Genomic DNA, 24,752 nt, shown 5'->3' on the forward strand with positions numbered 1-24,752 from the left:
TTTATACCCCTCTTCTTCCTGTGGTCTGACTGCTCTTCCAACTGGGCTGTCTTTGGGGCATTTCAAAGCCATGGAAAGCACTCCACAAATACAAGAGTGCCCTAACCATAACCCTAACCCATATGTCTTTGGAATAGGGGAGGAAACCCATGTGGTCACGGGGAGAACGTACAAACTCCTTATAGACAGCGGCAGGATTTGAACCTAGGTCACTGTAATAACATTACCCTAACCGGTACAGTGCCTCGCCAACATTCTCTGTTCTATATTCCCATACGACCTACAGTGGTCAGACTAAATTTGATGTTGCTCTCTGTGTGCCCCCTGGAGATAACTCTCTGTTTTAAAGGACTTCCAGTAATAGAAGACACTATTTCTCCTTAACGCTCTCAAATCAAATCACACAGCCCTCGCCACGCACCACCGCACCCATCTACTTTATCTCTCTCCCTGCTCTTCGCTGGATTTAATCTTTAATGTGTAGAACAAGTGAAAGGACACCGCTTGCTTCATTGGGTAAACAGGTCTGTAGCTCAGTGGGTCATAAGTGCTACCCAGAGTGCTCAGTTTGCCCTTGATATATTGACTATACGTTGAACTTGTGTTCCATCGTTCCCTCCCAGTCACAGGGAGAATGACAGGCAGCGGTGGGAATCGAACCCTGCTTTATCACCATGGAAGTTCACAGGGTACTCTTTGGCCCATCTGGTGTCCTCGCAAAGTTGCAGGGCAGACTGGGAGAACTTCCAGATTTAAACATTTCAAGGGTGGTCCACCACTAGAGAATCATAAAACTGGGGAGCAGAATTAGGCCATTTGGCCCATCAACTATTCTCACCTCATTCCAATATGGCTGATTTATTATCCTGCTTTCTTGTCGTAACCTCCGAATCCCCGCCTGATCAAGAACCCACCAGCCTCCGCTTTAAACACACCCAATGACTTGGCCTCCACAGCTGTCTGTGGCAATGAATCCACAGTTTCACCACCCACTGGCTAAATAAATTCCTCCTCATCTCTGTTCTATATGGACGTCCCTCTATTCTGAGGTTGTGCCCTCTGGTTCTCGACTCACCAGTGTAGGAAACACTTCCACTCTATCTGGGCCTTTCAATATTCAACAGGTTCCAATGAGATCCCCCATGGCCCAGTCTACTAACTCCACTGACACAGGCCCAAAGCTCCCCAGGACAGCTGGGCAGATGAGTGCTCCAGTTTACAAGAATGAGAGAGAACTCAATAGTAGAACATGATTCTTGCAGGTCTCAGTTCTTGTGGATTAGATACCAGGAGATTGTTTAATCTGTTTAAGATTAAGATTAGCTTTGACACATGTACAGTACACTGAAACAGACAGTGAAATACAACCATTGTGTCAACGACCCACACATCCACAGATTGTGCTGGGGCAGCACGTGTCACCACGCTTCTGGCACCCACAGCTCACTGACCATAACCCCCTAACCCGTACATCGTTGGACTGTGGGAGGAAACCGGAGCATCCGGAGGAAACCCATACGGTCACGGGGAGAACATACAGATCGGTGACTGTGCATGGTGCTAACCGCTACGATACCCTACTGCCTGCTTTCTCTGGCTGAGGAATCTAGGATCGTGCTTGCTGTCTCAGACAGCCGGTGACTACTGAGACGAGGAGAATGGTTGTGGACCTGTGGTGATTTCCACTAATGGTCCCGTCACTGCGTTCATTCAGAAAGAAGATGGACAGATTTCTGAATGTTCAGGGAACAAGGATGGAGGGGATTGGGGTAAGTGAGCTGAGGTAAAAGATCCTTATTAAATTGGCAAGGCATCCTCGAGGGGCTGAATAGAGTGTGGCAGTACAAGCCCTTCAGCCCATCTAGTCTGTGCCGATCTGTTATTCTGCCTCACCCCACCTACCCACACCTGGACCGTAGCCCTCCACTCCCCTCCCATCCATGTGCCTATCCAAATTTCTCTCAAATGTTGCAATCGAACCTGCAACCACCACCTGTTGGCAGTTTGTTCCAAACTCTCACCACCATCTGAGTGAAAACGTTCCCTCTCAGGTTCCCCTTAAATATTTCACCCTTCACCCTTAACCAATGACCTCTAGTAGTAACTCACTTCAGTGGAAAAATCCTGCTTGCATTTACCCTGTCAATACCCCTCATATTTCTGTATACCTCTCTCAAATCTCCCCTTAACCATTGAGAATGGGGGAGATTCAAACAAGAGGACATGAGTTGAGAGTTAAAGGGCAAAAGTTTAGGGGTAACATGAGGGGGAACTTCTTTACTCAAGACAGTGGTAGCTGTATGGAACGAGCTTCCAGCAGAAGTGGTTGAAGCAGGTTCGATATTGTCATTTAAAGTAAAATTGGATAGATATATGGACAGGAAAGGAATGGAAGGTTACGGGCTGAGTGCAGGTCAGCGGGACTAGGTGAGAGTAAGAGTTTGGCACAGACTAGAAGGGCCGAGATGGCCTGTTTCCGTGCTGTAATTGTTATATGGTTATATGAACACAATACAAATTAGACTCCACCAACATCATATACAATTTCATCACACCATCCGAACGCTTGTACTCAATACATTGATTCATGAAGGCCAATGTGCTGAAAGCTTTCTTTATCACCCCATGTGACTTTCAAGGACTTGGAGATCAGTTTTCCCAGAATGGCTACCTCGTCTTCCCAATTGTTTTGTTCTTTGCTACAAGCAAAGAGGGTGGCGTGGTATCACAATCACAGCGATCACTGACCCCGGTTCAACTCCCACCACGGTCTGTAAGGAGTTTGTATGTTCTCCCCGTGACTGCGTGGGTTTCCTCCGGGTGCTCCCGTTTCCTCCCACAGTCCAAAGATTTACTGGTTAGTGAGTTGTGGGCCCCAGCTCACCCCTTATGTAAACAGTGCATTTTGTTGTGTGTTTCAATGTCCATGTGATGAATAAATCTTTCATCTTTAATCTTTAACCACAAGTTAACATCGAATCAGGAGAACCGTGGCCACCAGGAATGAGGTGAACCGTGAATATCCTGGATGCAAGTCAGGGCCCCGCATTAATACGTCCCAGACTGACCGTCACCCTAACCAGGCCCCCTGCCTCCAACCTCCCACTTGAACGTCAGCTGTCTGCACCTTTAAACTGGATGATGTCTCAGTTACAACAGGAGGCAGAGGGATTAGTTTTAATTGAGCAAGTTTTAATTGGTGCCCTGCAGGAGAAAGGTGCCCCGAGGCCTGAGTCAACGTAGTAGCGCAGGAGAGAGTCAGCTCCAGGGTTTTGGCCTGAGGTTACCGAGGGCACAGTCATTAAACATCAGGGACGGAAGGTATGGTGTAGGGGGGTCACGGCCAGGAAGGGGGTCTGAACTCAAAGTTGAGCACTTAAAATAAAAGTGGGAATGATCAGGTCAGGCATCCTCTGAACGAAACTTCACCAAAACAGGAATTTCAATGTAACGGAGAAAGGGAAAGTGGACGGGGTGGAGAGTCAATGAAATACGAGGTGACGGGGGAGGGAGGGTTGCCTGCGGAGAGAGGGTGCTGAATGGGCCCCATGGTAACATAACGGTTAGCGTGACGACATTATAGTTTGGGGCGTCGGAGTTCAGAGTCCATCCATAAGCAGTCTGTATGTCCTCGCCATGAATGTGCGGGTTTCCTCTGGGAGCTCTGGTTTCCTCCCACAGTCCAAAGGTGTATGGGTTAGGAAATTGTCCTGCGATTAGGCCAGGGTTGCCGCTGGCACAGCTCAAAGGGCCGAAGGGCCTGTTCGCAGCTCAGCTGGGGTGAGTGGAGGGGAGACACCACTGCCGATGCTGACTGGAGATTGGACACGGAAATTATTGGAAAGACTCAGCAGGTCGGGCAGCGTCCACGGGGAGAAGGTATTAAGAGTTAAAAAGTTGCCATCAGGACGGACCGGTGTCTGCTACAGTACAGGTGGGGCGGGTTATCCGTCCTGCGGGGCGCAAGGTCCTGAGGGACGTAGGATGCAGGGTCCACAGGCGAGGTACTGGTCCTTATTCTGTCGGGATCGGAGAACTGGAGCAATGTCTTCAGCAGCGCCTCCAAGGGTGACCACTCATCTGCTATGACTGTCCTCCCGTCCACGGCCAGGGAGTCAGTCACCGGGTCTCCCATCTCCGTGCGTCCGGCACAGACAGAGTGCGGAGCGATGGCACACACTGGGGAGGAGGTGGAGGGGAGGCAGGGGGAGGAGGGGGAGGGGGGGAGGAGGGGGGAGGGGGGGGGAGGAAGGAGGGTGGTAGTGGGAGGGGCTGAAGGGAGGGGAGAGGTGAGGAGGGTAGTGAAGAGAGTGTCGGGAGGGAATGGGTAGGGGCTGAGAGGGGAGGTGAGGTAGAAACTCCTGGGGAGTTGGGGCGGTTTTCGGACAGGAGCTTAGAGAGGGGATGGGTGGGAGGGGAAGATGGATGTCGAGAGGGTGTGAGGAGGAGGTCGGAATGGTGGGTGGGGGTGTGGAGGATGTGGGCCAGGAGTTGCGTGATGGTGTGATGAGTGAGCCGCCAAACGCTGGTCCCCAGGCCGGCCACCCCTACAGGATGGAACAGAACCTGGAGGTCTGCCTCGCTGCTGCGCTGAGTTTTGCCTGTCCCTTCCCCGGCTCCTTGCACTGGGGCGGGACCAGGTCCGGTTCAGGGTCGGGGCCCATGGCTGCCGCCAACTCGAGCCCTTGCCTCCTCTGCACCCTGTGCAAGACGATCCTGTAGGTGCCGGTGAGGGGGCTGCGGGCCCCACGGCCCTGGCTCTCCCTCAGCTGGCTGTCGGTCACCCCGAGGCCGGCCAGCGACTGCCTCACCTCAGCGTGCTCAGGCTCCAGCAGCAGCCTAGGCCCCAGCCCCGTGCTGGCCAGGTGCCCTGGCTCCAGCGGGAAGGGCCTCAGGGGCTGAGGGGTCCGGGTGCCCCTCATCCACTCGCCAGCCAGGATCTGTGCCGGAGTCTGCCGCTGGCTGGGCTCGGGCCGCAGGATAGCCCTGATCAGCCGCAGGCAGGCCTCTGAGAGGTAGGCCGGCTCGGCGAAGGCCCCGGCCAGGATGCAGCGTTTCAGCCGCACCACTGTGTCCGCCCGGAAGGGCAGTGCGCCGGCCACCATGTAGTAGAGCAGCACGCCCAGCGCCCACACGTCCACTGAGGGCCCCGCGTAGCTCTCGTCACGGAAGAGCTCGGGAGCGGCGTAGGGCGGTGAGCCGCAGAAGGTGCGCAGGCTCTGCTCCCGCTGGCAGGCCGTGCTGAAGCCGAAGTCGCCCACCTTCACCCAGCCACTCTCCGCGTAGAAAATGTTCTCGGCCTTCAGGTCCCGGTGGACGGTGCCCTGATCGTGCTGCAGGGTGGGGGAGGGCGAGGGAGAGGGAGGTAGGTGGGTTGGAGGGAGTTGGGGTGTGAGAGCAGAGTGGGAAGGAAGGTGGGAGGGGAGATTGGGTGGTGTGGGGAGAGGCAAAGACAGTCTGTTAGCCCGAGGTCTGAAGCTGACCACCACCACCCTGCACACTACCACTACCTCAATCTATACATTTTTAATTTCTTTATTTAAAGTTACTGAGGGCAACAGGCCCTTCTGGTCCACCGAGCTGTGTTGCCCTAGCAACCACCGATTTAACCCTAGTGTACTCACGGGACAATCTACAACGACCAATTAACCCACCAACGGATACGCTTTTGGACTGTGGGAGGAAACCAGAGCACCCGGAGGAAACCCTCGCATTCTACATTTGCGAGTGCAGAGTTTGTATGTTCCTGTCAGGATTAAAGGCAAAGTGAATAGGAATAAGGAACCTTGGTTCTCAAGGGATATTGCAACTCTGATAAAGAAGAAGAGGGAGTTGTATGAAATGTATAGGAAACAGGGAGTAAATCAGGTGCTTGAGGAGTATAAGAAGTGCAAGAAAATACTTAAGAAAGTAATCAGGAGGGCTAAAAGAAGACATGAGGTTGCCTTGGCAGTCAAAGTGAAGGATAATCCAAAGAGCTTTTACAGGTATATTAAGAGCAAAAGGATTGTAAGGGATAAAATTGGTCCTCTTGAAGATCAGAGTGGTCAGCTATGTGCGGAACCAAAGGAAATGGGGGAGATGTTAAGTAGGTTTTTTGCATCTGTTTTTACTAAGGAAACTGGCATGAAGTCTATGGAATTGAGGGAATCAAGTAGTGAGACCATGGAAACTGTACAGATTGAAAAGGAGGAGGTGCTTGCTGTCTTGAGGAAAATTAAAGTGGATAATCCCCAGGACCTGACAGGGTGTTCCCTCGGACCCTGAAGGAGACTAGTGTTGAAATTGCAGGGGACCTTGGAAGAAATATTTAAAATGTCGCTGTCTACGGGTGAGGTGCCGGAGGATTGGAGAGTGGCTCATGTTGTTCTGTTGTTTAAAAAAGGATCGAAAAGTAATCCGGGAAATTATAGGCCAGTAAGTTTAACGTCAGTAGTAGGTAAGTTATTGGAGGGAGTACTAAGAGACAGAATCTACAAGCATTTGGATAGACAGGGACTTATTAGGGAGAATCAACATGGCTTTGTGCATGGTAGGTCATGTTTGACCAATCTATTGGAGTTTTTCGAGGAGGTTACCAGGAAAGTGGATGAAGGGAAGGCAGTAGATATTGTCTACATGGATTTCAGTAAGGCCTTTGACAAGGTCCCGCATGGGAGGTTAGTTAGGAAAATTCAGTCGCTAGGTATACATGGAGAGGTGGTAAATTGAATTAGACATTGGCTCAATGGAAGAAGCCAAAGAGTGGTAGTAGAGAATTGCTTCTCTGAGTGGAGGCCTGTGACTAGTGGTGTGCCACAGGGATCAGTGCTGGGTCCATTGTTATTTGTCATCTATATCAATGATCTGGATGATAATATGGTAAATTGGATCAGCAAATTTGCTGATGATACAAAGATGGGAGGTGTAGTAGACAGTGAGGAAGGTTTTCAGAGCCTGCAGAGGGACTTGGACCAGCTGAAAAAATGGGCTGAAAAACGGCAGATGGAGTTTAATGTAGACAAGTGTGAGGTATTGCACGTTGGAAGGACAAACCAAGGTAGAACATACAGGGTTAATGGTAAGGCACTGAGGAGTGCAGTGGAACAGAGGGATCTGGGAATACAGATACAAAATTCCCTAAAAGTGGCGTTACAGGTAGATAGGGTCATAAAGAGAGCTTTTGGTACATTGGCCTTTATTAATCAAAGTATTGAGTATAAGAGCTGGAATGTTATGATGAGGTTGTATAAGGCATTGGTGAGGCCGAATCTGGAGTATTGTGTTCAGTTTTGGTCACCAAATTACAGGAAGGATATAAATAAGGTTGAAAGAGTGCAGAGAAGGTTTACAAGGATGTTGCCAGGACTTGAGAAACTCAGTTACAGAGAAAGGTTGAATAGGTTAGGACTTTATTCCCTGGAGCGTAGAAGAATGAGGGGAGATTTGATAGAGGTATATAAAATTATGACGGGTATAGATAGAGTGAATGCAAGCAGGCTTTTTCCACTGAGGCAAGGGGAGAAAAAAACCAGAGGACATGGGTTAAGGGTGAGGGGGGAAAAGTTTAAAGGGAACATTAGGGGGGGGCTTCTTCACACAGAGAGTGGTGGGGGTATGGAATGAGCTGCCAGACGAGGTGGTAAATGCAGGTTCCTTTTTAACATTTAAGAATAAATTGGACAGATACATGGATGGGAGGTGTATGGAGGGATATGGTCCGTGTGCAGGTCAGTGGGACTAGGCAGAAAATGGTTCTGCACAGCCAAGAAGGGCCAAAAGGCCTGTTTCTGTGCTGTGGTTTCTATGGTTTCTAAAAGCTCCTCATACGTTAACCCCTTCATTCCCAGGATCATTCTCGTGAACCTCCTCTGGACCCCCTGCAATGCCAGCACGTCCTTTCTTAGATAAGAGACTCAGAACTGCTCTCCATACTGGAAGTGAGTTCTGAGCAATGATTTATAAAGTCTGAAATGATCTCTTTGGTTGGCAAGCAAAACAAAAGCCGCTCATTGTACTTCAGTACGTGCGGTGACACCAAGCTGGTGACCGAGGAGAGGCTGGCTGACCACCAGTGGCTCACCATGTGCTTGACGGCCGAGACGATCTGAGCAAAGATGGCCTTGCTGTCGGCCTCTGATAATCTGCCCTCGGTGCTGATCTTGGTGAAAAGTTCGCCACCGCCAGCGTATTCCATCACCAGGTGCAGCCTGGACAGAGTCTCAATCACCTCGTACAGTCTGATGATGTTAGGGTGGTGCAGTCGCTCCAGGCTGGCGATCTCCCGCGAGAGCAGCCGCTGCGTCTTCTGGTCCAACTTGGTCTTGTCCAGGATCTTGATGGCAACTTTCTCTGATGAGAAGGACAGGAAGGAAGGGTTAATTCCACCCATCCCATGGCACCCATCTCCGAATTCATCAATCAGAACCGCAGGGAGCATTCGACCAGCCGCCCACCCCGGCAATGTTGACCTCCTGTTGGGAAAAGCCCCATCGTAGAGTCATCATGGGAACAGGCCTCCAGCCCAGCCTGTCCATGCCAAACACACTGCTGCTATTTGGCCCAAACCTTTCTACACCGTCTTTATCTATGTGTCACACCTGCAAATACAGGCACCTCACAGTCTCCACCCAGCCAATAGGGTTCACCTGACGATCACTCCAGACTCATCACCGGCAGCCTATTTAAACCCAGTTCTCATCCACACTCCTTGTTCACTCATCAAACCAGCTGACCTGAAATAGTTATTCCCAGCCTTCACTCTCCCTGTCTAAAGTTTACCTTGTTGCCTGTTTCTGTTTCTCTCTTGTTTTGTGGCCCCTCGTGGCTTTTGCAGTCCAGTGTTAAAGTTACTGTTCACGGCTGAATTGTCTCTGTCGCTCTGCTTTAGGGTCAAGCCTCCTCGACATTCCCCGACACCACATTCCTGTCCGAGTGCCTCCACCACTTTCTCCGGCAGCACATCCCATATAATGGCCACCCTCTGGGTGAACAACTTCCCTGTTAAAGCTCTCACCTCTCACCTTTGCTCTTTAGTGTGGGGCTCCCTTCACCAGGAACCAGACTCTGCATTCATCCTATTTTACGGATTTTACAACCCCCTGTTCCTACGCTCCAAAGAATAAAACCTCATCAGCCCAGCCTCTCCATGACTCAGGCCGCCCGGCAACATTCTGGTAAATCGTCTCCGCGTACTTTCTGGTTTAACCATGTTACACGAGTGACCAAAACTGTGCCCATTATCCAAGTGTGGTCTGACCAAAGTCTTGTACAACTGCAACTCCCTCCTACATATCCCTCCATTTTCCTTTCATCCATGTGTCCCTGAATTATCCCTGATGTACCTGCCCCTGGCAGCAGGTTCCACGCACCCACCGCTCTCTGTATAAAGAACCTAGCTCTGACATTCACCCTGGACCTTTCTCCAAACATCTTAAGTAGATGTCCTCCGCTAGAAGCCCTTGTTGCCCCGGGAAACACTCTCTGGCTCTCCACTTGATCCATCTCTCTTACCATCTTGAACTTCTCTATCAAGTCACCTCTCATCCTCCTTCACTCCAAAGAGCTCACTCAACCTTTCCTCATTACACACAGGCTTGAATCCAGGCAGTATCCCGCTAAGTCTCCTCTGCACCCTGTCTAAAGCTTCCACATCCTTCCTATAATGAGGTGACTGGAAATGAATACAATACTCCAAGTATGGTCTTACCAGGGTTTTATAGAACTCTTGCAGTTCTTGAACTCAATCCCTTGACTAATTAAAGCCAACACATCATATGTCTTCTTACCCACTCTATCAACTTGCACAGAAACTTTGAGGGACCCGTGGATGTGGGCCCCTCTGCTCCTCCCCACTATGAAGAATCGGGCCATTGGTCTATCTGGTTAGTAAGATTCCAGATCACACTGAAAGATGTGTTCTCACTGACAGTGAAGGTAGTTATCGGGATGTAGACAGGGATTTTTGATCAGCTGGGTATGTGGTCCAAGGAATGGCATATGAAGTTTAGTCTGGATAAATGTGAGATCTTGTACTTTGGAAAGACAAATCAGGATAAGACGGCAGTGTATTCGGACATAGCAGCTTTTATGGGGTCAACCAAAGATGTTATTGTCATTTTTAAACATACGATCACAACACCCTGCTGGATATTAAGAACTTAATGTATTGCATGTCCACCCCATCAGTGAGCTGCTTGTTGGCGGAGGAACGTAAGGAGCTGGATTTGGTGTGGACCGTGATCCTGCCTGCATCGGAGAGACGTTGGAGTGGATGTGCGAGGCGTGCAGTCTATCGGCGAGTGTTGGTCTTAGTCGCGCTCCCTGTGATCGCAAGACCCTGTTGGACGTTGTTAATGTGCAATGCTGCAAGTCCGATTCACTAGTTTTTTGGTGAACAGCAAAGGAGCTGGGCGGTTTCGGTTGTGACAAGGACTAGACCTCAGGCCGCAGTGCCGCTGGTTTGTGGATGCCCAGGGGTAAGGCGCTAGAGTCGGTTCACCCCACTGGAGTGCTGGACGCAGTGAGGCAGGTGCACATGTTAGTCAGTGCTGCCCCTCCAGTGTTTGCTCAGCAGACTGCCACAACAGTCAGGGACTCAGGGACTTGGGTTGTTTTTGTCTGACTGTATTTTACTAATACGTATCTTATATGTGCCTTGTGCCATGTGAGAGTGTTGGTACTGTGTTTTGAACCTTGGTCCTTGGTCCTATGTAACACTGTTCTGTTTGGCTGTAATCATGGGTATTCATGTATGGTTGAATGACAATTAAACATGAACTTGACAGGGACTTCACTAAGGCCCTGGTGAGAGTTGTAGATTGGGGGTCCGAGGAGTACAGGTGCATTGCACATGGTTCCCCAAAAGTGGAGCCCCAGGCAGACAGGTGGTGAAGAAGACTTTTGATGCACTGGCCTTCATATAAAATATATAGAATAGCACAGCGCATTACAGGCCGTTTGGCCCACAATGTTGTGCCGACCCTCAAGCCCTGCCTCCCATATAACCCCCCACCTTAAATACCTCCATATACCTGTCTAGTAGTCTCTTAAACTTCATGAGTGTATCTGCCTCCACCACTGACTCAGGCAGTGCATTCCACGCACCGACCACTCTCTGAGTAAAAAACCTTCCTCTAATATCCCCCTCGAACTTCCCACCCCTTACCTTAAAGCCATGTCCTCTTGTATTGAGCAGTGCTGCCCTGGGGAAGAGGCGCTGGCTGTCCACTCTCTCTATTCCTCTTATTATCTTGTACACCTCTATCATGTCTCCTCTCATCCTCCTTCTCTCCAAAGAGTAAAGCCCTAGCTCCCTTAATCTCTGATCATAATGCATACTTTCTAAACCAGGCAGCATCCTGGTAAATCTCCTCTGTACCCTTTCCAATGCTTCCACATCCTTCCTATGGTGAGGCGACCAGAACTGGACACAGTACTCCAAGTGTGGCCTAACCAGAGTTTTATAGAGCTGCATCATTACATCGCGACTCTTAAACCCTATCCCTCGACTTATGAAAGCTAACACCCCATAAAGCTTTCTTAACTACCCTATCCACCTGTGAGGCAACTTTCAGGGATCTGTGGACATGTACCCCTAGATCCCTCTGCTCCTCCACACAACCAAGTATCCTGCCATTAATCAGGACATCCTCAGAGGCTGGGATATGTTGCAGTTGTACAAGATATTAGCGAGGCCACATTTGGAATACTGTCTTCAGTTTTGGTCACACTGCTGTAGGAAAGTTGCCATCAAGTTGGAAACAGTGCAGGGCAGATTTATGACCACGGTACTGAACACGAGGGACTGGCTGAGTTATAGAGTGGTTGAACAGCTTGGGACTTCTCCCATTGATGTGTAGGAGAATGAGGGTGATCTTACAGAGGTATATAAAATCATGAGGGGCAGGGATAGGGTGAAAGTGCACAGTCTTTTTTCAAGTTGCAGAGGAAGTTGTTTGGGGGGGAACAATGATCTCATTTAAGAAACGGGTTCATGGAGAGGGATATGGACTGTAATTGAGACTAGCTGGCTGGTCAGCATAGTCAGATGGACCGAAGGGCCTGTAAGTGAGCTTATTGTTCTATGCTTCCAACAGCAGGTCAACACGATTCCTATTGGCCAAGTACAGTTACAGGTACTTGGATGGTCACGTGGATGGGGAGGGAATGTGAGCCGAATGTGGGCAAACAGGAGCAGCGTAGATGGCTGGCATGGACTAGACAGGCCAAATGGCCTGTTCCACTGCTGAGTGGCCCCACAGCCAGATCTGCTGGTGACACAATGGCAGGCAGGTGCGCACGAGAAGAATAAGGGGAGGCTATGTAAGCAGCACATACAGAATGCTGGAGGAACTCAGCAGGTCAGGCAGCATCTACAGAGGGGAATGAACAGACAACATTTTGGGCCGAGACCCTTCATCAGAACTGGAATGGAAAGGGGAATAAGAAGGTGAGGGGAGGGAAGGAGTACAAGCTGGCAGGAGATAGGTGAGGGTGGAGTGAAGGTGGGTAGGATGAAGTGAGAGATGGGAGGTGATAGGTGAGACCAGGTGAGGGTGAGGTTGAAGGTGGGTGGGGAAGGGAGGGATGAAGTGAGAGGCTGGAACATGATAGGTGAAGGGATGAAACAGTAATCTGATAAGAGAGGAGAGTGAACCATGGGGGAAGGGGGAGGAGGAGGGGACCCAGAGGGAGCTGAGGAGAAGAAATGAGGTCACAGCCCTGAGTAAATATCTGAAGGTCAGAGGTAATTTTTTTTTAAAAGCAGAGTGGAGGGTGTGTGGAACACCCTACGGGGTGGTTATAGAGGCAGATACATTAGGGATATTTAAAAGACTCTTCGACAGGTATATGGATGATAGAGAAATGCAGGTCTATGTGGGAGGGAGGAGCACGTTGATCTTGGAGAAGGTTAGAAGGTTGGCACAACACCATGGGTTCAAAGGCCTGTACTGTGGTGTAGTGTTCTATGTCCCACAGTGAGGGTGTAGCGGGGCAGAGTGAGAAGACAACGCCAGGACTACCTCTGGTCAGCGAGTGGACGGCCAGCTTGACCCGGGAGAAGTTGCCGGCGCCGATCTGTCCGCGTAGCCGGTAGAAGCCGATCCTCTTGCCCAGGGTCACCTCCCTGACGGTCTGCTCGTCATGGGCCAGCTGGTGGGAGAGCATCTCCAGCGGGGTCAGCCTCCGCGGCTCGCCGGCCCCTTTCTCCTCGGGCCGCGGGCGGTCCTCGGGCCAGCCGGCGTACCGGTGATTGACCATGGTCGTGCCGATGGCGAAGACCGCTGTCATGGCCCGGGGAACCAGCTCCGTCTTCCTGCCTTACATCGCACCGGGAAGGGGGCTTCAATCTCACACAGGGGTCACGTTGGGGGTGGTCTAGATTGTGTCCTGGCGCGGGTGGGTTCAACCACAGAGGTCTGGGGTGCGCGTCCGACCGCCGATGGTGTCAATGTTCACCCGGCCATTTATCACACTGTCTTCAGTGGGATCTTACTGCACTTTCCTGTGGCCCCTGGGAGTGTTGGGACGTACTAGACACTGATTTTACATCACGTGGAAAATCTCGAGGATACCGTTTCTTACTCCAGTGAGATGCTGTCTACGAGACTCCCTGGGAAGTTGGCAGGATGGGGGGGTAGGGCACTACACAATGCTGCTCCCTTTGCAGGCCTGGCCTGGCGCGAGCTCCGGGAACCTCAGACCCCACCTCCACACGGATTTCCGCCGTCCCCCGGGACAGCGATCCCTTCCGGCCTTGGCCCTCAGCTAGTCGAGGATGGAGACCTGTGGCGAGCCGCCAGCGAAGGGCTGACTTCACCCTCCCACTGGTCTTTTCCGCTGGCTTCTCCTCCTCCCAGCATTTCCTCAGCTTGGGAACAGGTGGGAAGCTGACCAACGGGAACTGCGCCAGCCGGACTCGGCCGACTGGTCCAGCCGTGAGGCGGTTTAAAGCCCTCCTGGATGTCAAATCGGGTAGTCCGGCTGGGAGAGGCCTCTCACGGTAGTCCTGCCCTCCTCCTCTCCCCAAACCCTCGCCTCACTCCTTTTCCAGCTTTTCCGGCGACCTCGTCCTAAATCCAGCCATCACCCTGCGGGTCTGAGAGTGAACCAACACCAGTTTTGAGGACCCTCAAGGGAGGAATTTGGGTTGTGGATGAGGTTTGGCCTGTAGAGTTAGGATGGGGAGAGGTTTCTCTCACACTGATTCCGCAACCCTTCATGAGCCAGCACGGTTCGATGGGCCAAAGGGTCTTGTCTCCCTGCAGATCTCTGTGGCCGAGGATGGGTGGATGAACCAGCTCCCTCCTCCCGCACTCTCCTCTGATGGTCTGTCTGTAGTGCCGATCTCAGGCCAAGCAGACACAAGGACGTTTCCCCCTGGGGGAAGAAAAAAGCAGATGAAATTCAGTAAATCTGTACTGATAAGAATCAACTTCAGAACAAACAAGGTTTCTTGGGATTTACACGAGGGCCACAAATGGCAATGCCCGGTGGAGACTGGCTTGTGTATGTGAGAAGGGGTGGCTGAATTAATTTTGACCATTAGGGGGCGCCGCAGTAGTGTAGCCGCAGTTAGCACAAAGCTATACAGCACAGTCACCAGGGTTCGATTCCCGCCGTTGTGCCAAGGAGTTCGTACCGTTCTGTGCAAAACTCCTCAGCACATATACAGTATATAGCTGGGTGCCTAACACTCTTGCACAGTACTGTATTAATTTTATGTATTACACTGAACTGCTGTGGCAAAGAAAAAACAAGTTTCATGACATTCTGTATGTGAGCGATGATAAACCTGATTCTGATATGGGTCTCTATTGTAGACTGAGTGTGGGGAGGGGGCAGGGAGAGGAGAATCATGGTTGGGAAAAGGGGAAGGGAGAGAGAAGGGAGTGGGAAGCACCAGAGAGACATTCTGTATTGATCAATAAACCAATTGTTTGAAATCAAATGACCTTGCCTGGTGTCTGCACCCACGTCACTATCCCCACCCCTGGCACTCCTTCTCCGCCACCTGTCCCACACCCCTCCCGCGGCACTCCACCCTCACCATTCCCAATATCCTTTGCTCCTGCCAGATTTACAGACTCGCTCTTCACTCCACATTGACAAATACAGTACTGTGCAAAGGTCTCAGGCACCCTAACTATATGTATGTGCCCTGGACTTTTTCAGGGTACTGTACGGGCCAGATGGCCTAATTCTGCTCCTAAGTCTATGGTGTTACGTACTCCCTGTGACCTCACGGGGGTTTCATTTGTCACCTGCGCTGCACTTTCTCAGTAACTGCCACACTTCATTCTGCAGTCTGCTGCTGTTTCCCCCTGCTCTACCTCACTGCACTCTGTAACGGTCTGATCTCTATGGAAAACAAAGATTTTCACCGTACCAATTGATAAACACAAGAGATTCTGCAAGTGCTGGAAATCTCAAGCAACACACACACACACACACACAAAGTGCTGGAGGAACTCAGCATGACATCTAAAACATTGACAAACTTCAGATGTGTGGGGGAGAGTATAGTGACTGGCCGCGTCACAGCCTGGCACGGAAACACCAATGCCCTTGAATGGAAAACCCTACACAAAGTAGCAGATCAGCCCAGTCCATCACGGGTAAAGCCCTCCCCACCATTAAGCACATCTACACAATACGATGTTGCAGCTTCCTATCATCAATGACACCCTCCCCACCTCCCCACCACCCAGTCCCATTCTCTCTGTCATCAGGAAGATGGCGGCACGCCTGTGTGTGAGCAGCCCTCTGGTGAAAAATGATATTGTATCTGTTAAATAGGGGCCATGGACAATTCTGATTTGATGGAGACAGACCTGAAAGCACAGAGGAACATCTGGAGAAATTTCTGAAATGCCCGTTCGCTGTGTGGTCGGAAACCTTTCGGAGGGTAGGCCTCAAAATCCCCAGCCTTGCCTGCTTTTGGCGACCGAGAAGGAGGTCGAATCGCTCGGACAGAGATGGTGCTCAGTACTCGGTGTCGGAGAGTTGATCAGAGCTCGAAGTTTTCGGATGACTCAGAGTCGGATTGTGGTCGGCATGGCAGGGAGAGTTTTTCCTCCTTCTCCCGTCTGTGTGAGATGTGGGACATTTGAGAAACTTTGAACTTTACTGTGCTCATGGACTTCTTCATCAAGTTATGGTATTGTTGCACTGTTGTATATATATTATAATTAAGTGGTTTTGTCAGTTTTTTCAGTCTTGGTCAGTCCTGTGTTTTGTGATATCACACCGGAGGAAATAATGTATCATTTCTTAATGCATGCATTACTAAATGACAATAAAAGAGGACTGAGTGTCTTCATAATCTAAGGTACAGGAGCTCAGGACCCACACCGCCACGTTCAGGAGCAGTTATTACCCCCTCAATCATCAGGCTCCTGAACCAAAGAGAATAAGTTCACTTGGCCCATCCCACAACCTATGGACTCAATTTCAAGGACTCTTCATCTCATGTTCTCATTATTTATTATTATTATTATTATTATTTCTTTCTTTTTGTATTTGCACAGGTTGTGGTCTTTAGCACAGTGGCTGAACAACCAGTTGGTGCAGTCTTTCACTGATTGTGTTATGATTATAATTCTACGGATTTACTGAGTATGCCCACAAGAAAATGAATCTCAGGGTTGTATATGGTGAAATAAATGTACTGTGATAATAAATTGACTTTGAATTTTAAGTTACAAACTCAGCATGTCAGGCAGCATCTAAGGAGGGGAATAAACCGTTGGTGTTTCGGGTCGGGGCCCTTTATCGGGACTGGAGGGAGGGAGGGATGGGAGAGAGCCAGTGTAAATAGGTGGGGGGGGGGGGAGTGGGAGCTGGTGAGTGGGTCCAGGGGTCACTAAGTGAGTGGGGGGAGAGTGGGACAGTTGCTGTAATCTGGGAGGTGTTGGGTAGAGGTAACAGAGGGCTGAAGATGGGATCCGTTCACACTCTCCGCCCCACCATCTGCCAGTGGCTACTGTCGAGGCCACGCTCTCTTCTCTCTACGACCATCGGGCAGGAGGTACAGGAACCTCAGGCCCCACACCACCAGGTTCAGGAACAGTTATTACCCCTGAACCGGCGTCTCCTCCGGAAATAGCGATGAACACCCTTGCTGCGCAAATTAAATCTTGTTGCTTCCAGTTGATTTGATGGTGATTAATGTTGCTGTTGGATCGGGTGGAACAATCTCTTCCTGCACTGTGAAGTCTGTCACTACATAATTACTTGTTTCATCAGCCTCTTCCCCTCACTTGCTGCACTGTTCATGCTCCGGGTTAATTTGCTGTTTGATTAGAGCGTCACATTTCCACAGATGGGACAAGGCCGTTTCAACGCTGATAGAACTTGGAAAAGTCCAGCACATTACAGGCCCTTCAGCCCAATGTCTGTCCCACCTACTTCCACATCCTCCCTGATAGAACATAGAAATCTACAGCACATTACAGGCCCTTTGGCCCACAATGTCTGTCACAGTCATAACTATTCCCACCTAACTGCGCAAGGTCCATACCCCTCCCTGTTAGAACATACCCAGAACATAGAAATCTACAGCACATTACAGGCCCTTCGGCCCACAATATTGTGCCGACCATGTAACCTACTCCAGAAACTGCCCAGAATTTCCCTAGTGCATAGTCCTTTCCGAGCTCCATGTACCTATCTAAGAGGCTCTTAAAAGACCCTGTTGGCCTGTCTGAATGTGCCTTACACGTCAATGTTTCCACCATTTACCCTGGCAGCGTGTACTCCTTCCCTCCCCCACCTTCTTACCCCTTCCTTTCCAGCCCTGATGAAGGATCTCAGCTCGAAACGTTGACTGTTTATTCCTCTCCACAGACAACGCCCGACCTGCTGGGTTACTCCAGCATTTCGTGAGTGTTGCTCTGGATTTCCAGCACCTGCAGAATCTCCTGTGGTTATGATCCCCATTAAACCGCTCCATTCACCTTAAGCACAGCATCTGACATTTCTACCAAGGAAAAAGACCATCTAGCCTCTCTACACTCTCCTAATTTTATAACCTATCAGGTACCCTCAGCCTCTGAAGCTCCAGGGGAAACAACCCAGGTTTGTCCAGCCCCATGAGCCACCACGTCCAACACATTATTCTCCACAACTTCCGCCATCTCTAGAGGGATCCTCCCAATAAACACATCTTTACCTGCCCAGTTCCTCCAGCATTCTCTGTGTGTTCCTTCGTACAGCCTCTACTCATAAGCCAATCCTCTGCAACCCAGGCAGCATCCTGGCAAACAAGAGGAAATCTGCAGATGCTGGAAATCCAAAGCAACACACACAAAATGCTGGAGGAACTCAGCAGGCCAGGCAGCATCCACAGAAAAGAGTACACTGACATCTCAGGTCAAGACCCTTCAACAGGACTCATGAAGGGTCTCGTCTCAAAACCACAAGACCCTAAGACACAGGAGCAGAACTGGGCCATCCAGCCCATCGAATGAGCTCTGCCATTTCATCATGGCCGATTCCAGATCCCATTCAACCTCATACACCTGCCCTCTCACCAGATCCTTTGCTGCCCTGACCGATCAGGAAACTATCACCTTCGGCTTTGAAGACGTGGCCTCCACCGCAGTCTGTGGCAGAGCATTTCACAGATTCACCTCTCACTTACTAAAAATCCTCCTTACTGCCATTCTAAAAGGTCACCTCTCAATTTCAAGGCTGTGCCCTCTCATTCTAGATACCCCCCCACAGGAAACATCCTCTCCACATCCACCCTATCTAGTCTTTTCAACTTCGGTAGGTTTCAATGAGATCCCTACAGATTCTTCTAAATTCCAGTGAGTACAGGCCCAAAGCTGCCAAACGTTCCTCGTATGTTAACCCCTTCATTCCCACAATCATCCTCGTGAACCTCCTCTGGACTCTCTCCAATGACAACATATCCTTTTTGAGATATGGGGCACAAAACTACTGACAATACTCCAAGGGCAGCCTGATTAGTGACTTATAAAGGCTCAGCATTTTCTCCTTGTTTTTATATTCTATTCTCCTAGAAATAAATGACAACATTGCATTTGCCTTCTTTACCACAGACTCAACCTATGAATTAACCTTCTGGGAGTCTTGCACGAGGATTCCTAGGTCCCTTTGTACCTCTGATGTTTGAATTTTCTCCACATTGAGATAATATTCTGCACTATTGTTCCTCTTACCAAAATTACTTACATACATTTATCACTGTATTCTATCTGTCACTTTTTTGTCCATTCTTCCAATTTGTCTAAGTCCTGCTGCAATTGCATTGGTTCCTCAGCACTACCTACCCTTCCACCCGTGTTTGTATCATCCACAAACTTTGCCACAAAGCCATCAATTCCATTATCTAAATCACTGATAAACAATATGAAAAGTAGCGGTCCCAATACTGACCCCTGAGGAACACCACTAGTCACCAGCAGCCAACCAGAAAAGATCCCCTTTATCCCCGCTCACTGCCTCCTGCCTGTCAGCCATTCTGCTAACCATGCCAGTATCTCTCACGTAACGCCATAGAAATTTATCTTGTTAAGTCTCTCATGTGACCCACCTTATCAAATGCCTTCTGAAAACCTAAGAAAATTACACCTACTGCCTCTTCTTTGTCCACCCTACTTCTTACTTCCTCAAACAATTCTAGCAGATTTGTCAGGCAAGATTTCCCTTGACAGAAACCACGCTGACTTTGACTTATTTTATCGTTAATCTCCAAGTACCCCGAAACATCATCCAACACATTCGCAACCAGTGAGGTTAGGCTAGCTGTCCTATAATTTCCTTTCTTTTGTCTTCCTCCCTTCTTAAAGAGTGGAGTGACATTTGCAATCTTCCAGTCCTTCAGGACCATGCCAGAATCAAGTGATTCTTGAAAGATTATGACCAATACATCTGTTATCTCTTCAGCAACCTCTCTCAGGACTCTGGGATGTAGACCACCTGGTCCAGGTGACTTATCCACCTTCAGACCTTTCAGTCTGCCTGGCACTTTTTCCTTTGTAACAGCAATGGCACTCACTCCTGCTCCCTGACACTCAGATATCTTTCACACTGTTAGTGTCTTCCACTGTAAAGACTGAAGCAAAGTACTTATTAAGTTCATCTGCCATTTCTTTGTCCCCCATTACTACCTCATCAGCATCATTTTCCAGTGGTCCAATAGTAACTCTCACCTTCCTTTTTCTTTATATAATTGAAAAAACTTCTAGTATCCTGCTTTGTATTAACAGCTAGTTTGCCCTCATATTTCATCTTTTCCCTTCTTACAGCTTTTTAGTTGCCTTCTGTTGGATTTCAAAAGCTTCCCAATCATCCAGCTTCCCACTCACCTTTGCTACCTTACATGTCTTTTTCTTGGTTTTTATATAACCATATAACCATCACAGCACAGAAACAGGTCATCTCGGCCCTTCTAGTCCGTGCCGAACTCTTACTCTCACCTAGTCCCACCGACCTGTCCCACCGACCTGCACTCAGCCCATAACCGTCCATTCCTTTTCTGTCCATATATCTATCCAATTTAACTTTAAACGACAACATCGAACCTGCCTCAACCACTTCTGCTGGAAGCTCGTTCTACGCAGCTACCACTCTCTGAGTAAAGAAGTTCCCCCTCATGTTACCCCTAAACTTTTGCCCTTTAACTCTCAACTCATGTCCTCTTGTTTGAATCTCCCCCACTCTCAATGGAAAAAGCCTATCCATGTCAACTCTATCAATCCCCCTCATAATTTTAAACACCTCTATCAAGTCCCCCCTCAACCTTCTACACTCCAAAGAATAAAGACCTAACTTGTTCAACCTTTCTCTGTAACTTAGGAGATGAAACCTAGTAAATCTCCTCTGTACTCGTTCAATTTTATTGACATCTTTCCTATAATTCAGTGACCAGAACTGTACACAATACTCCAAATCTGGCCTTACCAATGCCTTGTACAATTTCAACATTACATCCCAACTCCTATACTCAATGCTCTGATTAATAAAGGCCAGCATACCAAAAGCTTTCTTCATATGCAGGCCTTAGCTTCCCTTGTCAGCCATGGTTGCCTAGCCCTGACATTTGAGATCTTTTTCTTCTGTGGGACATTTCTATCCTGCACCTTGTGAACTATTCCCAGAAACTTCAGCCATCTCTGCTCTGCCATCATCCCCACCAGTATTCTCCTCCAATCCACCTGGACAAGCTCCTCCCTCACGCCTCTGTAATTCCCTTTATTCCACTGTGATACTGATACACATGACTTATGCTTCTCCCTCTCAAACTGCGGTACGAATTCAATCATATTATGATCACTGCCTCCTAAGGATTTCTTTACATTAAGCTCCCTAATAAGATCTGGGTTATTACACAACACCCAATCTAAGATAGCCTTTCCCCCAAGTAGGCTCAAGCACAAACTGCTCTAAAAAGCCATCTCGCGGGCATTCAACAAATTCTCTGTTTTGTGATCTGACACGAACCTGATTTTCCAAATCCCCTTGCATATTGAAGCCCCATTACAATTGTGTCATTACCCTTATTACATGCCTTTTCCAGCTCCCTTTGCAATCTCAACCTCACATCTTGACTACTATTTGGAGACCTTTATATGATTCCCAGAATATTTTTTTTACCCTTGCATTTTCTTAACTCCACCCACAAAGATTCAACATTCTCTGACCCTATGTCGCCTCCTTCTAAAGATGTAATTCCACCTCTTATCAACAGACCACTCCACCACCTATGCTTTTGATACACAGTATATCCTTTGATATTAAGCTCCCAACTCTGGCCTTCTTTCAGCCACGACTCAGTGATGCCCACAATGTCATACCCACCAATCTGTAATTGCACCATGAGTTTATCCACCTTATTCCGAATGCTACGTGCATTTAAATGCAGCACACTTCAGCCCTATATTCTTCACCCATTTGAATTTTGCCTCTGTGGTACAATCTTTTTGCTCTGTCTGCATTTGTACCCAGTCATTGGCTTGTCCTTCCTTACATTCATGTTACACCCAGCATCTACTCTGTGATGACGTTGTACTCCCCTTGGTTAGTGAAGATCCAACACTAAGGACTCCCCTGTTGTTATCCATGCCTCGTACTAATGACTGCCCTCTCACTCTCAATAACAATTTTCTGTTAATGAGCCACTGTTTAAATAACAGCCAGCACCAATCACCCTCCTGTATTAATGACAGCCCTTCATTAATAAACAAGGGAAAATCCGATGATGCTGGAAATCCAGAGCAACACACACAAAATGCTGGAGGAACTCAGCAGGTCAGGCAGAATCTATGGAAAAGATTAACCAGTCAATGTTTCAGGCCAAGACCCTTCGGCAGGACCTGTGCTTTTTCCCCACAGATGCATTTTGTGTGTGTTTCAGCCCTTTGATGACAACATCTAAATTGTTAACTTTATCACTAATGAGTGGAGAGCGTTCTAACTGGCTGCAGCACCATCTGGTCTGGAGGGGCCACCGCTCAGGGTCAGAAAAAGCTGCAGAAAGTTGCAAACTCATTCAGCTCCATCATCAGAATCAGAGTCAGCTTTATTATCAATGGTGTGTGTCGTGAAATTTGTTAACTATCGGCACTAGGCTCCCCAGTATCCAGGACAGCTTCATAGAGCAGTGATGCCTGAAAAAGGCAGCGTCCATCGTTACGGATCCCCATCACCCAGGACCTGCCCTCTTCTCATTGCTACCATCAGGGAGGAGATACAGGAGCCCCAAGAAACACACTTGATATTTCAGAAACAGCTTCTTCCCCTCTGCCATCAGATTTCTGAATGGATATTGAACCCATGAACACTACCTCACTAATTTGCCCTCTCTTTTTGCATTATTTATTTTTTTTAAGTTACACATGTTATACTTTACAGCTTTTATTATTACGTATTGCAATGTAGTGCTGCTGCAAAACGGCAGACTTCACAACCTGTGCCGGTGATATTAAACCTGATTCAGAACCGGAGTGCTCTGTGATTATTGTTAACTGTCAACACACACAAAATGCTGGTGAACGCAGCAGGTCAGGCAGCATCTGTAGGAAGAGGTACAGTTGACGTTTCGGGTCGAGACCCTTCGTCCGGACTGTTAACTGTCGCCTGTCAATATCATATTGATTTAGAGATATGATGTGGAACAAACCAGCCCAACGAACCCAGCCGCACTGCCCAGAAACCCACCTGTTTAACCCCAGCCTGGTCACAGGACGATTCACAATGCCACCCCTACTAACCTGTACAGTACATCAGTTTGGTCTGTGGGCGGAAACCCATGCACTCACAGGAGGGACGTACAAACTTCTTACGGATACGGACAGCGCTGGAATTAAACTCCAAATTCCAACGCCCTGTGCTGTAAGAGGCCGGGTTACCCAGTGTGCTTCTGAGGCAAATGGGCTATTTATTAGTGTGCACAATCCTGATTTGATGGAGCAGATGTGAGAGCACAGCGGAACATCTGGAAAACTTCTGAAATGCCCACTTCGCTGCCACTGCTACTGTGTGCTAACCAGAATCTCCGGAGCTGAAGGCCCCGAAATCCTCCGCTTTGCGTGTTTCAGCGGCCGGGGAGAGGTCAAAGGCGCTCGGCAGAGGATGGCGCTCGGGAGGCTGTATCGGAGAGGCTGGATGGAAGCTCGAAGTTTTCGGACGGATGGACTCAGGGTCGGCTGCTTCCAAGGCATCAGCAAGTTGACGGTGCCTGGAGGTTTATGGCAGGGAGCTTCTCCCTTTTGCCGCCTGCTATCGGGGACTCGGGAGTCGATCGACTCGGGGACTTTTGAGACTTTATTTACTGTGCCCATGGTTTGTTCTTCATCAAATTATGGTATTGTTTTGCACTGCTGTAACTATATGTTATAATTATGTGGCTCTGTCAGTGTTAGTCTTTGGTTTCAGTTATCAAGGATGTGATAACAGCACATTTGGAAAGTGGTGAAATGATCGGATAAAGTCAGCATGGATTTGTGAAAGGAAAATCATGTCTGACGAATCTCATAGAATTTTTTGAGGATGTAACTAGTAGAGTGGATAGGGGAGAACCAGTGGATGTGGTATATTTGGATTTTCAGAAGGCTTTTGACAAGGTCCCACACAGGAGATTAGTGTGCAAACTTAAAGCACACAGTATTGGAGGTAAGGTATTGGTGTGGGTGGAGAGTTGGTTAGCAGACAGGAAGCAAAGAGTGGGAATAAACGGGACCTTTTCAGAATGGCAGGCGGTGACTAGTGGGGTACCGCAAGGCTCAGTGCTGGGACCCCAGTTGTTTACAATATATATTAATGACTTGGATGAGGGAATTAAATGCAGCATCTCCAAGTTTGCGGATGACACGAAGCTGGGTGGCAGTGTTAGCTGTGAGGAGGATGCTAAGAGGATGCAGGGTGACTTGGATAGGTTGGGTGAGTCGGCAAATTCATGGCAGATGCAATTTAATGTGGATAAATGTGAAGTTATCCACTTTGGTGGCAAAAATAGGAAAACAGATTATTATCTGAATGGTGGCCGATTAGGAAAAGGGGAGGTGCAACGAGACCTGGGTGTCATTATACACCAGTCATTGAAAGTGGGCATGCAGGTACAGCAGGCGGTGAAAAAGGCGAATGGTATGCTGGCATTTATAGCGAGAGGATTTGAGTACAGGAGCAGGGAGGTACTACTGCAGTTGTACAAGGCCTTGGTGAGACCGCACCTGGAGTATTGTGTGCAGTTTTGGTCCCCTAATCTGAGGAAAGACATCCTTGCCATAGAGGGAGTACAGAGA

At 48.9% G+C, this 24,752-nt stretch overlaps 1 protein-coding gene across 1 annotated transcript in view; it reads right to left on the reverse strand.

Moving 5' to 3' along the window:
• Nucleotides 1–1,949: 1,949 nt before the first annotated feature.
• The window catches only part of LOC140192281 (serine/threonine-protein kinase NIM1-like), a 38,462-nt gene continuing 15,659 nt past the window's right edge, over nucleotides 1,950–24,752 (reverse strand). Inside the window, exons 2-4 of the mRNA XM_072249944.1 lie at nucleotides 13,005–14,361; nucleotides 8,063–8,331; nucleotides 1,950–5,333 (exon numbers count right to left, since the gene is read on the reverse strand). Of these exons, the coding sequence (XP_072106045.1) occupies nucleotides 4,548–5,333; nucleotides 8,063–8,331; nucleotides 13,005–13,272 (1,323 nt within the window). The 5' untranslated portion in view covers nucleotides 13,273–14,361 and the 3' untranslated portion in view covers nucleotides 1,950–4,547. The remainder of the gene's footprint in view (nucleotides 5,334–8,062; nucleotides 8,332–13,004; nucleotides 14,362–24,752) is intronic.

This window comes from Mobula birostris, unplaced genomic scaffold (genome assembly GCF_030028105.1).
Source record: "Mobula birostris isolate sMobBir1 unplaced genomic scaffold, sMobBir1.hap1 scaffold_1036, whole genome shotgun sequence".
NCBI lineage: Eukaryota > Metazoa > Chordata > Chondrichthyes > Myliobatiformes > Myliobatidae > Mobula > Mobula birostris.